The following is a 16,686-nucleotide window of genomic DNA, read 5'->3' as shown; positions in this document are numbered from 1 at the left end:
TTTATAACTTTCATAAGAGATCGAAACTTCCAGGTGAACAGGACATTTTAAGATTCATAACTATCCTAAGAGAGTCATTATGCATGAGTCTTATGATTTATGACATAACGGCAGTCATTCCAGAACTGCTTATCTAGGCAATGAAGTGAGATATCTTCTAGTGTAATGGGCTATCATAGCCAGGTTGATAAGACCTTACCATAGCCAAGTGCCTTTAGCCCAACTCCTCTGCAATTCTTATCAGCAAACAAGTGTGAATTTAAAGATATAAGATAAGGAATATATTTACACATTAGCAATATCTAGCTGTTTTACAGCAAAATAAGAACTGCACTCCTGAGTCAGGTTTCAAATAGTATATTCTAGTTTCTTTTTATACAACTCAAACAGGTTGCAGACATTTTTTTAAAATTTCAAAATCTGCCAAGAGAAACCTCTGCAAATGATATATGCATTCAGTCAAAATCTAATCTCAATAATCGGTCACTTATTTAATCAAATACATTTAATACTTGATTTTGTAAGATAAGTACAAGCTATAAATATACATATAGGGTCATGGACCTAGCTGGCAGGTTATGAAAGAAGAGCACTAGAGCTTGAGTAAATCCTGAGTACCAAGAGAAAAAAACATCAATCTATCACAAAAATTCAGCGCTGATCAATTGCATGATACATGCTTTCACTGTTGACATATATATGTTCACATATTGGTATCACACTTAAATGGGGGTAGTTGGAGCGTTTTGGTACCATATAACCATTCTAAACCTTCTACTAGTACTAGCAAACCAGAAACATCTTGCACTTAATAAGATTTGGGGATTATCCTTAGGAAATTCAAACATGGCGTTTAATCACTGGATTAAAATGAGCCTCAAGGTCAATGACAGGTCAACCTAACCGAACTCTCTGCACACAAGGAATCTCACACTAGCTGTATCGATGTTTATTGTATAGATTTGTACAACCTGTCCAATGTTATCTGATTGGTATTGTTCACCTGTGTTAACGTGTTACAATGCATGAATATCATGCTGACAATGATTTTATTCCATATACCGACCCAATAAGCGCCCAGGGCACTCAAAAAATTGATAAAAATGAAAAAGTGCTTATACGTCAAAATTATTGCAAATTTATACTGTTTTATGAAGTTTTGGTCCTTATTTATACCTGGGCAATTGAAATTGAGGCCTCAAAAATGGGGAGGGGCGCTTATTGGGACATGGGCGCTTATTGGGTCGAATACGGTAAGTGTGTATCATTACGGCAAACCTTGAAAGAAAACGTATACTGGTACCTATATCTAAAGATAAAATGCTAATTAATTCTTATTTTAATTATTGAAGACTTTGTTTGAATTTTCAATATACAGTATACTGTACTATAAAAACAAGAATTCAGCAACTTAGAGAATATAGCAATTATTTTAATTGGTTGTCGAATCAGATTAATTTAACTATGGCAAATTATGTCACTTCCTTGGATTTTCCTATATTTCATAATTTCAAGGGAAATTTCGGAAATACATATTGATAGATTTTTTTCTCTACTTGAGAAAATAGTCACATGACATTGGGCAAATACAGCAAAATTTCTCTAGAAGAGAAATTCATGCACCTATTATTAAAACAGCACTGATCATGACTTCAAATTCTTAATTAGTTTTCTCTGGAAAGTTTAATTCTTTCAATTAAAGAGGTATGCTTACATGCATGGGTGAAGAATAGCTGTAGGGGGTCAACATGAGTTGTATTTGGTAGCGACCACCAGTTGTGACCAGACTTGATATTCCAGGTATCTCCGGTATCAAAGTATAGTGTTCTGGGAGACAGGTACTTGACGAGCCCAGGTAAATACAGGTACACACCATACAGGTACTTTGCCGATAACATTCATTCCCAACAGAAATATCTCGGGTAGCACCTTATTCCGACATATTGAACTTCTGGGTATTAATTTGTATGCGAGGGGTGTGGTCAAAAATTTCACAATCTATAGCTATATATATAGTCTCTCATGTCAGAATTATGTATCACTCCTGAACATCCACCCGCGTTTTACCTACAAAGTCTATACCGCGACAGACGTTTTTGTCAACAAATTATTAATCTCAATTATGATAGGTCGGTTGCCTTATATAAAGCTTACTATCATTTAATGGGCACGACACTTTTTATCTTTAGATTCTATTTAGCAGTACATAACTTCCTTGTCTGTATATAGGAGGTTATGTATGTAAAACTCTTGTTTATTTAAAATATTGATCCATGATCATGATTTGGCGGCAGATAAGGACACTTGAACCAGATACCTTTTAGACATATCTTGGACATTTTTGCTAGTGATCAATGTACAGTGCAATGTGTGTTTAAGCAATCCTGTCAATTTGCTTCTCAGAAAAAAAGAAAAAAAAACAACAACAAATAATTTTTCTTTCCGAAAGTGGACCCAACATATAGTACGTAAATAGATAATACAGACTGCAACAACATGCAAAATCAAAATAGGTTGAATTTAATACAGGTGATTAGAAAAAAAACAAAACTTAAATGTAATAGTCAGTATTAATTTTCTCGATGTATTTTTACAGATATATATATATATATATGATGAATGCATGATCATCAGTTCCATCGATGAGAGTTCATCAGAACAAATAAAATCTGGTAACAAACTCTTTCTGCATGGTCCTTTATAATATCCCCACCTTAAAATTCCTAGCTGACCAACAACAATGTTTATCAAGCTAGGGGTGGGTATCATTTAACAGAGCTAGATTTCAGATCTTAAGACCTTTATCCCAGGGATAAATCTGACATTCTACTAACACCAAGAGCTATATATATACAGCTGTCCAATTTTGTAACCAATGATGGGGCCAGACCACAAATGGGGACAGATCTTAAGTGTCATAGAGAGAATGTATTGTATTGTATGGCTCCATTATGGGAAATAACATCATACTGCATCTGAATTAGAGCCTGTATTGTATCGCTTTTTGTATTTAGTCTTGGATGGGAATAACTGTCATACATCTATTGTATGGTTACATACGTATGTATTGAAAATAAGGTTTTGTATTATGCATAATACGCTTGGTGACCATCAATATCAAGCTGAGAAATTATATTGTTTGGCTATTCGTATTAGATCCTGTATGGCTAGAATTAATGACTGACATACTGCAAAGTCTCAAATAGTCTGTATTGTATGGCTATTTATATTTGGTCCTGTATGACTAAAATAACATCACACATTTATATTGTATGTCCATATTTAGTAATTTTTTCATCAATCCCAACACAACTGTATCTTGAGATCTAGATTTACAACCAGATTATCAAAAGTTTCAATCAAGATGCTGAAGCATGATTCAGTGTGGTGTCTTTTTTATGCTTGACCAATTCACCTAAATGTGTTTTGTGTAAATCTAAATTGAATTAGAGTTAAATACATGCCCATCATTTTTAAAATCTTCCGATTCAAATGTTGTGGTTTCTTAAATATCCAACATTATGTGTAAAATTTCTTCTTGAAACTTTAAAGTATCATCCTATACACACAACAGGGAAATGTATAAGTTTGGATCGTAACGTAATACACATCAGGTAAATTTAAAGCTTCCACACCTGAACATTCCAGCCCCTACCCGAGGTATCAGTCTGTCCTATATATATGATCATATTTGCTACTTTGAGACACCGGTCACGCTTCGGCTCCCCCTTAAATACACAACAATAGCGGTGGCCATTCAACTGAACCCAGACCTGAAAACCTGTTAGACTACAATGGCTGCTGTAAGTGGTACAATGTATCTGCTAGATGTGTGTGACCCACTAAATCTCCATATGTTTAAGATCTCTTCAATTTACTGTGTACATCACCATACATCCCCGGGGGTTATTTTTCAATGTGTTTTGTTAATCATCTACTGAATAAACCATCACCAAAACTGTCAGTGTTGTGGTTTGTTCATGAATTTTAAAACACTACATTTAAAACGTATAATAGCCTTACTGTATGAAAATAACTAACATTTTTTCTCCTTTTTTGGGACATATTTCTTCTTAAATGATAAGGTTGTGTATTCAAATCTCCTAATTGCATACTGGAATTCATTCCATGAACTTAATTCTGTTGTAATTACTTTTTTTACATCTCAACAAAACAAATTTATGTGAATTTTTAATTAGCAGTACTTATTAATTATATACAAGGGGCTGTCTTGAGTGATCTGATCCAACCACATTATACACTAGATATCTAAATTTTGATTCTCACCTCATATTGATATATGTATGTAATATGTCGATTTTGAGATAACAAAATGATGTATAGCTAGGTGAAGTAAGATTTAACGCTTATCCGTTCCAGTCCTTCCTGTGACTGTGATGCTTGTTACGTCATTATTTTGTGAGCGCAATTCACACCGTTTTCTCTGAAAAGTATGATGTTACGCTTGCAAACGGAATATACCAGGGCATACACATAAATCAAGAAAAAAGGAATGATTTATGTGTATTTATATATAAGTAGAAAAAAATTATGACTGTTTTTTTTTTACATCCACCGTTGGGGTGTCATTCTTGTAAAGCTTATGATTATAATACTTTGGTCAGTTTTTTTCTTAACTATTATTTTATTTCAGTTGTTGGAGACTAAAAGGGAGATAATTACTTACTTGTATCGGCCATATCCATTGTAGTCGTTATAACCATTCATATTTCTTGGTGTTACTCCTGGCATCGTCTGCCAGCCACCCTAACCTGCAAAACAAAAGTAAATCTGTCACAAACATTCAGGTTATCAAGGCTCAATTGAATAAATAACATGTGAAATGTGACGATGATCGAGACACAAGTTCAGCAGGGAGATTTTGAAATCCCTTGTGGAGGTGAAAATTGAATCTTCAAATGACCCACCTACAAAACAAACATCTACATGTACGTATTAAACAATCAGTGTCATAATGATACACATGTGAATCATAAGACTGACTTACGGGGTCAAAAACTATGTACATTGTCAATATCCTTATAAAATTTTAATAATCCAAGATGGCAGAACTTTCCTGTCTCCCTCTGGGGCCCAGCTTCATGAACATTTCTTTAAATTTAAGGAATCGATTGACTTAAAAATTCTCCATAGCAAAGCATTACAGATTTTAAGGAAGACTCGAGCTCATTAACTTTAGATTTTTCCTTACCTTCTGTTAGCTTTTCTATGGAGAATTTCAAGTTAAGGAATTCCTAAAGTTAAGGAATGTTCATGAAACTGGGCAGTGGAGGGGCAAATTAAAACTGTCTGTCTTCGCAGTCTCCGTCTGAAGGTACAAAACTTTCTTTGAAGCCTCGCTCTCTATCATATTATAATACAATTCATGATCATATAAATTAAGTGTCAATTTTTGCAAATCACTTCCTGAATTCTGCATTCATGAAGACATAAAGTTATTTTCTGTAACTTTATCTTAAAAGGTTGCAGAATAAGATCATTATATGTCATTTGAATGAACAAAGACAAAGACTGAATGATATGATTAAATGAACTAATTAAGTCACTATGATCAAAATCTTCCGGGTATGTATATAAGTATCAACAAAAATGGTCACTATATATAGTTACTAAATATCAATTAATTACTTGAAATAAAATAAATATGTTCAACCATGTATATATGCATCAATATAAGTACATGTAGAAAGAAACAAGTTGAGAGTTTCAAAATGTAATTCCTGAAATAATCATTATGAATACAGTACAATAGATAAACAGTCTGAGCAAACTCAATGTCCAAGATTTTGTCCAAGAAAAATTTGCACACTAGTATAAATGTTGACCATTCCAGACCAGTAGGAGATATTTGTAGTTTGTATTATTCCAATATGATAAAGTTTCTATGTACATACACTGGGTATAAAAGTTATAAAACTGCATGACAGGTAGTTAGCTGCATATAAATATAAACGCATATCGAATTTAACATATAGGCTCTGCAGGGTATATACCTATATGGCTAGTATAAGAGGAATTTGCATGACAGGCATTAAATACACAATACAAATTTTAACTTTAGCTATACATACAAATCGATTTAGGTGTACTTGTGCTTGTCGTTCAGGAAGTTCAAATCTGGTTATTACGCAAGTACCCTACAGCTTTATCTTCGCATTATATATGCACAGTATGTATTGTTCCCTGATCATGAACTGTCAATATATACTCAATTAATTTAATTATATAACCAAAGAGAAAAATTCCCCTAAAACTCTGATGTATATAAGACTCGTGATCAAGACAAAACTAAATTGTTTATGCTGTGCTCGGTAGCTAGGTGTTGGTTTTGCATAATTATAGTACATGTAGGTACATTATAAATGTTAACTCCCTCAAACTTGTTCTGCTTTGGTTTTTTTTTTTATAAGATTTAGTAAGCTTGAAATGGATTTCAAAAATATGATATAAATTCATAATATCGAACAGGAAACATAAAACAGACTTTTCCATAAACCCCTTTGACTCGAAATGCAGGCCTATAAGCTATAAGAACCTGGATAATAGGAATGTGGGGTAATTGAGTCATCCAAGGTTGGTCATCCATCCGTACATTCAAAAACTATGACTATATATGAACCATGCATATAAACGACATTTGAACTTCTGTGGTTTGCAATATTTGAATTTCTAATTTCTAAATTTTAATTCTGTAGATAAAACAATCTAAAAGACTGAAAAACAATCAAACATGGTGTTAGCTGAATATTATTGTTAGATGCATGGTTCAAATACAACATTTGAAGGAAAGTGATGGGGATCAATATATTTCTGTTTGAGAATATTAAAAACTTCATCATCTGAGAACCTTCTTGATATACCGGTACTGAGTCTGTTTCATGTTTCCGGTTCATGAGAATGTTATATGTATATGTAAGCATTGCACGTCTTTCAGTTGGCATTCATAGCCAATATGAATGCCAAGTGGACAGATCCAAATTACATGAAGCACGCCACATCCAAAGAAGAAGAAGAAAATGACATATAGATCTAAAATAAACCTCAATTTGCATATCTTATAACCACCATTATCTAGTTATATAAGCTTAAAGGCCCACTACCTTTCCGGAGCAAAACATAAACTTAAAGGTTTCTTAAAAAAACATTAATAACATCAGAAAATATATACCGATGGCCTAAGATGAGGTTACAACACCAAACATATGCAAGATTTCCTGCGTAATATATGATAACTGTGGAAAGTCATTTCGCCGTTTTGCGGGAAACATAAAACGACCCGCGATACGAAAATTAACATTTCATTTATCTTAATAAGATTGTTCAGAAGGTGATGATACGTGTAGTATTATTGGTAAGTTAATAACTTTTGTGACTCTACAAAATTATCGATCTTGTTTTTCATTCCCATTTTAAAAATTAAAAGCCGTTTCAGAAAGGTAGTGGCCCTTTAAGGTGCAGTTCACAAAAATGTTAACATTATCCTTATATCCAACAGATAATAGGCCTACACTACATGCTCCAGCCTCTGACATATAACTGAGCCTGGCTACAAAGCCTCAGGTGTGTCAAGGTGTACAGGTGAGTCCAGGTAATTAACCATATAGATAACAAGTGGCCCAGGGGGCAGGGTTCTAGTGTGAGATCACACTACCAAGGGAGTTAGCTTTTATATGTGACAGCTCCCTATAGCTTCATTTAGACACTACACACAACTACACAGATCTAATGCCCATCAAAGGGCATTAATGTGGCCAGGAGGTTAGCGAACAAATATAAAATATATGTACTCCATGAATCTTCTAGCTAGACTATATATGTATTCGGAACAGCTACTAACACAGCAGGCAGTATTGAGGCAAATCAGCAAAAGCAATTATAAATTCAAGTTTTTCTGGAGAACCTTATTTTTTTTTTTTTTTTACATACTTTTAAAAATATTTCAAAAGTTTTTTCATAGATCTAAGTATTATTTAGTCAATAGTTTTACTATAATATATACATATATGTAGTTTTAACATTTTTCGGACTACTGTAGATGATATATTGAATTAGGTTTTACTTTTTATATATTTTAATATGCCTGTATGCAATTGATTAATAGTTGTGAACCTAAGACACCATATTCGACCCAATAAATGCCCCTTCCTCTTTTTGATGCTTCGACAGTTTCACTGACCTCAACCTGTAAATGTAGACTGAAACTGAAAGTATAAATGAAAATATTTAGTTTAGTTTCTTTATTGTTTTACTTTTTGCAAATTGAATTATGACTTATACTTACTTGGTGCAATAATTTTATGAAAGGCTATAGTCCAAATTTGGCTCTACTGAGCGACCCCTTCATTTTTTAAACTTTTTAAAAGCACCCTGGGCGCTTATTATGGGTCAAGTACGGTAGTGAGATTTATAGTTAGTGTCATAAAGCAATCATTACATTATAACCAAATTCCCGTTATGAAAATACAATATAATACAAGATATTGTATCAGACATCTGTATACAGTATACTGTACATGTTACACCTCTCTATATCCAACATTAAAGCCTGGCAAATCCTTAGACGACAATGTTACCTGTTAAAGATGTATATCACAATACAATCATTATAAGGTTGTCATTGGGAGAGCTTGCACAATTTTGTGTTCACCTTCGCACCTGTGTGTACAATCGTTGTGAGGTTGTGTATTCTTTATCTACAAAGCGACCACTTTCGGCCTACATGTGGAAGATTTTTACTTCCTTGTTACGTAAATACATCGTGTGTGAAGGACAGAATAGCTAATCTACAGGTATATACCTGTCTTACGTCAGGTAACAATATAATAGCAGGTAGGTATACATGTATATTATTACACTTATATATGTACATCTGTGATAATTAACATACAATTACTGTATTATATATAATATAAAGAAATAAGTAATAGGTGAATTGAAGTACCCGCTGAACAAAATGATAATCATATGATATAAGTTTATTGCTGGTAAAATTGTCATATTGATCGAAGAAAACAAATATAAACAATACAATTCAAAAATTTATATAAGCAATTCTATCTTTATCAGTGTGAAACTGTAAGTTGAAGTAATTAATTATGTGGATTTATGTCCAACTAATTATAAACATTTTCATAATACATATATATATTGTATATACTTTTGAATTGCTAGTAAGATTGTCAAATTCAGGTAGATAACAATAAATATATTCAAAAATATAGCAGCACAATTATATATCTACATAGCTATATAGCCTCATGATCATATTTAAAGGAATTACAAAACAACATGAAATGAATCAATCATCATGTATCATGTCCATGTATCTTCATAAAGAATTCTGAGCGCATGCATGCACACACCCTGCTCAAAATTTTACTAAATGTATAAATTATAAATGTATATTTTACCATCCTGTTAATCTTTGACGACAATACAGAACTTTTAATTCACAAAAAACGAATTATTTTAAAATCATCATATGCCTAATTAATGCATATTTAGCATTATTATATTGTCTTAAGTAGGTCAAACTTAAAGGAGTCAGATAACTTATCTGTCCTGATCATTTACTATGATGGGAGTACAATGTATGTACTTCATTACATACCTGTGATATATAGGCCAATATCTCTCGCCTGTTTTTTAAATCACATATTGTCATGCTTCACTAAGCATGGAGAATGTTTGTCTTTTATTTACTGTATACATAAACATACAATGACTTTAAGTTGAATTTACAACCACACTTTCACACACACATACACACTATAAATTACTGCGGCCACTAGTACTTTGTTTAAATTAATTAACGTAATTATCTTTGGCAATATATTAGCTTGATAGATAATTGATAATAGATATCTGATGAGACATTCATGTACAATTGGATTAATAATTCACATCCCCATCTAAGAGCTGGATCAACTAGCTGTTTTCACTATAAAGCTAGTTTCGTATGAGGATTCTGTAAGCTACGGGCAATCACATACCAAAGACCTAACCTGTATATGTGTAATAGAACGTTCTGGACCAGGTCATTCTAAAACTGGGGTCTGATCAATGCTATCACAATCTCATTACCTGGTATTTGATCAACAAATGCAAGCTAGTACTCAACATCATTGTGATACAATTCTACAAAATTTAACTATAAAATCCTATTAACATCCAGGGTCATAGAAGGATGACCTCCCATGTATGTGGTGTGTCACAGTGCACGCCAGTGTGTATGAAGTGTGTGTTGTGCGTTTTGGGAGACTGCAGTATATTCATGTTATGTCTCAATTCTTGTATCTTAAGTGGAACTCTTGCCCTTTTTATAGTTCTATATATCAATGAAGCATGCCGCCGAAGACACCCGAGTGAAGATACACCCCATCCAGTCACATTATACTGACAACAGGCAAACATTATCGTGAATTATCGAAAAAGTCCAACTTAATTAGCTGAAGTGACATGATCAAGCTGGTTTAATATCTAGATCTGAACCCCATGGCCACATATCACTTGGATAAAACAACTGATAACATCCTAAGTATCCCATCCATTTTTCTGTAAAAATTCATTGTCAGTTAGATCTGGTTGTATATCTATATACATGAATGAATGGCCTGTGTGTATATTCATTGATTAAACAAATCCATTATTGTAATTATAGTTAGACTAGAGACATGATCACGTAGTTTACACATAGTACCAAATTCATAAATACCTAGCTCGATCAACAAATGTATAAAGAGCAGGTGTCAGTATTTCGACGTTTTTACTTGATTTTTGTGAAGTATATCTTTAATTGTTCATGTATAAGAGATATAATTAACCGTCTATATAAAAACTCTCCCAATATTATTACAAAATACAACTGGTTACAAAGTATTGAATGATATATTTTTTGTATGATGGGTTAACATTACCTCTAGATTTAAGGTATTGGAATAAGGGTCTGACTGCTGATGCAGAAGGAAATTTTATTGTCTGAATATTTGTTTATAGTTATGAAGATAAATATCCATTTCTTACTCTGTTGCAGACCTAATGTCCTGGTTACCAAAATATCATAAAACTGGCGAAATTTGGACCAAAACAAAATATGGACACTCGCTAAACATAAATGGTGGTACCATTGAAAACAAAATCTCTGTTTAAATGAATTGGAGAAGGGGGGAATGAGTGCAAGTAGCTTTGGACGCGGTTACCTGTGACCATCGCCAGTGCAACAGATCGAACTCCATGCATTGGTGATTCTAGTACAGTATTATTTATACATTAACGTAAATTTTATGATCCCTTTTAGCGTACCTAGTGCAGGTTTGTAAAATTATCTGAAGAAATAAAGAATACAGAGGAAGCTTTATTCACTGAATTATGACATTGCATGAGGTCGGTTCTATACAGGTACAGAAGTATGTGTAACAGGAGAGGAGAAAATGTAGTAGCCAGACCGGTATTCAACCCCAAGACCCTCCGAACACTAGCCGAGTGCTCTACCAACTGAGCTACCTGATCACCGATGATCAACCCAGTCCAACCCCGCTACATATGCATATATAAATCTATAAATCATTATACTTTCTATAATTTGTAATATTCTTATGACATTTTAACCACTCAACATCAATTTGACATCTCTGTTATCTATAGAATAATACTTCTGAATGAATGGAATGTGACTGCAGATACTACAAATTCAATAGTGCATGACTTCACCTTACACTTAATACATGTATGGTAGGTAAAAAAACGCACCTACATTTCAACAGGTATGACAGTTAACCACTGCAGGTAAATATGTAAACAGCTAGACAGATTAACTCATGAGGATCTAACAACAGTTTAATATGAAACTGCAAACATTCATGGCCCACACCCAAACACGATTTTAACACATTTCATCACCGGACACACCTGTGCAAATGATTGTATGAAATTAAATGACACACGTGTTTTTTAACCAGGTAAAACATGAAAGCGACAAGGCAGGTTAAGATATTTTATCATTACTTTGACAGTAATTAATAAGGAAGCTCTCTCACACAACAAAAGCATTTATCAACATCACACCGCAGTCTTATTTGTAATAATAAACATGAAAGTTGACGAGCCACGGTAAACTTTACCAAACATGGCGGAAAATGTCGGGTTGCTCCCCAAAACATATGCGCTTGACAGCCTAAAAATGAATATTTCAGACATTTGTATGTGAAAATAACTTACCTAGAAATTATTTATCCTTACTGTGGGCAGAAAAGATCCAGAGATATGAGTTTAGCTGTGTCAATCCCGATAACACACGATAAATGTAATCGTATGCTCTTCACTTGGGAGTGGTTGTATACAGCTGTTACAATATTGAACACCCCCCTAGACTTGGGAGTGGTTGTATACAGCTGTTACAATATTGAACACCCCCCTAGAATTTTAAGTCAAGAATTATTCCGACGTAAAGTATCTCCCATAAGTGCAGATAAGACTTGAGATATTATTTAAAACTAACCCAATAATTATTTCCAAATGATATATGTAACTTGTAATCGTCCACATGAGATAATAACTGAGACGGGACAGAGGCACACCTATGTAAACTAAATTGCGAGAACAGCCAGTTTGTTTTGCATTTGATCACATGATATACAAAATGGCTGACGAAAAAGGTTGGAATGTAAACATTACCACGTGTTTTACAAGTGATGTGAAAATATGAAAATATGAATATACTAATGTAATTCTTTGTGTCGCATATCCAGCTTTACAATTAATTTTACTGTCCGTTTGATAAAAGACAAACAGAAAAGGCAACAATAAGATAGAAAGTGAAAAGTTGTGTTGTTTTATAAAGAGTACCCGGATGTTCGGATGAATTTTATCAATTACATCATAAATATTATCAGGTTTACCGGGATACACTTTAGTTTTAAACAACTTAAAACGTGATCACTCCTTCATGGAATATTGTCTAGTTTATACTAGATGTCGTTTTAATGAACCGTTATATCTAGTATATATCGCCGAACAATTCACAGTGGTGATACCGTTAGGAGAGTAGTCAGTTTGGATATCGAAGAGGTCATTAGCGCGTGCTATGGGATAATAAGGTACTGGTTTGGGAGCTTTGTTTCGAGTGACAACCTAGACTGGCTACGAATTAGCCTATATCACTCTTGGTCTTAGTAGAAATTCCAATCATTTGGCAGTCGACGGCATCTTTATATTTCGGATGAGTTGTGTGACCTGGTGGTGTTTAAGACAAATACTGCTTTAAAGTAAACAATATAACCAATTTCACCGAAAATTATAATAAAAATAAGGATTTTTTTCTATATATTGTACATTTCAAATTATTTTCTGTGTGTTTGTAAGTCTTGATCGTTCAATCCCGTTCTATGAAGCAAAATTCATTTTCATTCTCTTTTAACGTTCACGATACATTAGTATACAAAACATGTTTTCCCCCAAAAATACATTGCTTTACAAATATTTTTGTGCATCAAATACTTAAAAAAATTCGAGTCGTGTATTCTGTACAACATGCACATTAACAAAACTAGAATATTACGGATCAAACCGTTTATTTTTAACTCGTGATATAATACATGCAAATTAAAACCCACCCGATTCTTGGTTTTCAGAAGTGCTTTATAGCTAAAATACCAGAGGAAGGATGGTGTGGGATATGTCACCAGAAACAATTCAGTCGTTACTATGTCCAAATTATATGTCACATTTTAATGAGCAGTTTACATATGTAAATGAATAGTGACGTTCATTTTTATTAATAGGTCACATTGATATATTTAGATAGCACGCATATCGAGTATATATGCCGTTGAAAAACGTTCCATTCTTAAACTGACCTTGAGATAGACATAAAAATGAAGAAATTCATATGGCTACTAACAGGAGAATTAATGACAAAAGTCTAGATTGGACATGCTGTTAATGGCCAATGTTTGATGAGCACATTAAGTAAAAAGATATCATGAATAGTATTTTATTGATAAATGCAGCAGGTTCAAACACGGCTATCATTCTAAGTCTCCCGAATAAAAGAGGATGTTCATTAATTATCTTGCTTTAGTATCATATTTAACGGGACTCTTGAGTTGCTAAACTAAAACCAAAATCTAAAATCTGTTTTCATGTAGCACATTGGAGGATCAACTTATAGCATATGGCTCATTTTATTCAGTGTAACGAAAAAGAACTTAAATCCTGTTCTCAAAATGCGGTTCTCTCATGCTTTCGTACCGAAAAATGAAAAAAAAAAACCCAAAAAAACATGTGTTTGATATATTATTTTAATTCAATGTCCGCTAAAATTTCAGAACGACTTAGTTGGGGTGTTGCAACCATGTGCCAAAGGTTTGGCGTTCGAATCCTCACTAGCTCTGCTTTTTATTAGCAATCTCTTGTTTTGTCATGTCATATAGATATTTTATAATTGTATGCCATATCAAATAAATATAACCAAAGGCAAGTGTAAGACAAAAAAATAACCGCATTCAAATCTCCTTATAATAAACGATAAAATGTAAATTGTAGATAATGTGTCACGTCAACCTTGGAAGGGAAAGAATCCATATGAATTAGTGATTCATATAAATGTACTTTAATTCCACACCGAAATAGATATCTAATTAGTAATTAATGTTGAATATTGCTGTGTTTGCTGTTTATTATGCGAACAATGCAATAAGTCATAGCAATCTATTTGGATATAGGAGATTCAAAATACGTAATGTGACATTTTACGTAATGGATAATTTCCGAAAACCTGTCCATTATTAGCGAGAATGGATAGTACCGAGCCCGCAGGGCGAGGTACTATCCATTCTCTCTTATAATGGCCAGATTGAGGAATTTATCCTAATACCACTACCCACTACCTTGCATACCCTTTTAGAAAAATGGGACATACCGCTTCAGGTATTGCACAGGTGTTCACTCACCTCTAACAAATGATGAACTAACAATGTTGCGATGAATGCACAATCATTTAGTTTAACACCTTTGTGGTACAACAGTGTTTTTGAACTTATCGGATAGTGATAAATTTCCCACCCGGTCATCATTCAGGGATGTACCCAGTTGTGATTCAGATGATTGCCTGTTTGAAGTGACCTATTTATTGGCACAAGGACAGGTGCATCGTTTACCTTTACATCAAGTACATACAAGCAAGGTGAGTTTTCTCTACAATTCAAATATTACTTGTGTGGGTTTTTTTTTAATCGACCATGCGCATGTTATATTCATGATAAAATAACCATATCTGATTGATATGGTAGCATTGCACTGGTATACTGTGAAACCTGTCTAATCCAACACCGCATGGGAGCAACTTGTTTGGTCAGATTATTCAGAGTGTAGGAAAGTCAGATATTGTTGCGTTAATTGTTGCTCATGGGTATACGGGACAGTTACAGATAGGATGTAGGGAAACCAGGTGTCAGATTAGACAGGTTTCGGTCTATTATGGTTATTATATTATGTTTACCCATAATCATCAGATTAAATGTTATAAAGGTTGTGAAATATCTGAGCTAAAAGACTGCATATTCAATTGACTGCGTTCCCTGGCAGTCACTTTTACCTGTCGTAACAATAAACACAATTAATATGCATACAATTACCATTCTACACGGATTTATTCTCGGCCGTCTTGTTAGAAGCATACATGATTACTGTGTATGTGTTAAAGGCCTATTGATAATATGATATATTACATTTGAAAAAAAAACAAGTTCCATGGTTGTGATTCCAATGTATTTATAATATACATGTATATAGCTTAAAATTTTCGAGACAAAATGAGATGTAAATATTTCATTTGGAACGTTGACCACATATTGATTGTTTTTATTTAATAAAATATCGTTTTAGTTAGGTAACAAATACTTATGCTTACTGGCCATGAGTGAATATTTCAAAATTATTCATTTATCAAATTGAGAAAGGTTATTTTAAAAAAAAGGAAAAAAGAAGCAAACCAATTAAGATTTCCACATCGACACCAAGACATCATACATTTCAATTGTAATATTTGAATAGGATTCAACACTTAAATCAATCAGTATCCAGTAGTAAAATCAATTATGTATATTACTGAACACATAATTTGACTGTCAGATACATGGTGTTATTTATTATTCTAAGTTTCACAGAAAACGTATAAAATAATGAATGGGATACAAAATTCGAAATGCGGGCGGAATAGTAGAAGAGGTGGCGGTGATAAGGGTCCCATTTAAACAGAACTGGAAGGGAATTACAGAAGGCAAGAATGAAGAACGAATTTTTATATACATTTATTCGACAAGAGACATGTCTTATATAGAGACTGGCGTTTTGCAGGGCTCCATCCGTAGCATCCTCCTGTATCTTATATTAAGTAACTATATTATAAAAGATTAGAGAAAAAACAGATAAAAATCTGTTAATCGGCCGATCTATCAACAATGTTATGGAACATAATTATTTTATGTTGATCACGTCAATCTACGTTAAAGAGGTAACCAACCTGTTCAGCTAGAACACAGTTTGACTTCACTTATTGTTTGATGGTAATAGTTACCAATACGATCATGTTACCTTTTAAATTAGTTGAACCCTTTTTTTTTTGATAAATGATCACACTGGGGTTGTGTTGGACCATCCCGTATATAT

At 33.3% G+C, this 16,686-nt stretch overlaps 1 protein-coding gene across 16 annotated transcripts in view; it reads right to left on the bottom strand.

The window, feature by feature from the left end:
* The window catches only part of LOC138330122 (epidermal growth factor receptor kinase substrate 8-like), a 68,432-nt gene extending 56,046 nt beyond the window's left edge, over window positions 1-12,386 (bottom strand). For 10 of the 16 annotated variants that reach the window (XM_069277504.1, XM_069277498.1, XM_069277507.1 and 7 more), the window contains exons 1-2: window positions 12,238-12,386; window positions 4,688-4,772 (exon numbers count right to left, since the gene is read on the bottom strand). In XM_069277504.1, coding sequence (XP_069133605.1) covers window positions 4,688-4,752 — 65 coding nt within the window. In that variant the 5' untranslated portion in view covers window positions 4,753-4,772; window positions 12,238-12,386. Of the gene's footprint in view, window positions 1-1,714; window positions 2,078-4,687; window positions 4,773-8,594; window positions 8,730-12,237 lie in introns of those variants that run through there. The other 6 variants (XM_069277499.1, XM_069277503.1, XM_069277510.1 and 3 more) reach the window with 5 other exon arrangements.
* Window positions 12,387-16,686: the final 4,300 nt, after the last annotated feature.

Source organism: Argopecten irradians, chromosome 8 (assembly GCF_041381155.1).
Source record: "Argopecten irradians isolate NY chromosome 8, Ai_NY, whole genome shotgun sequence".
Taxonomy (NCBI): domain Eukaryota; kingdom Metazoa; phylum Mollusca; class Bivalvia; order Pectinida; family Pectinidae; genus Argopecten; species Argopecten irradians.
This window is presented reverse-complemented; position numbering and strand designations above follow the sequence as displayed.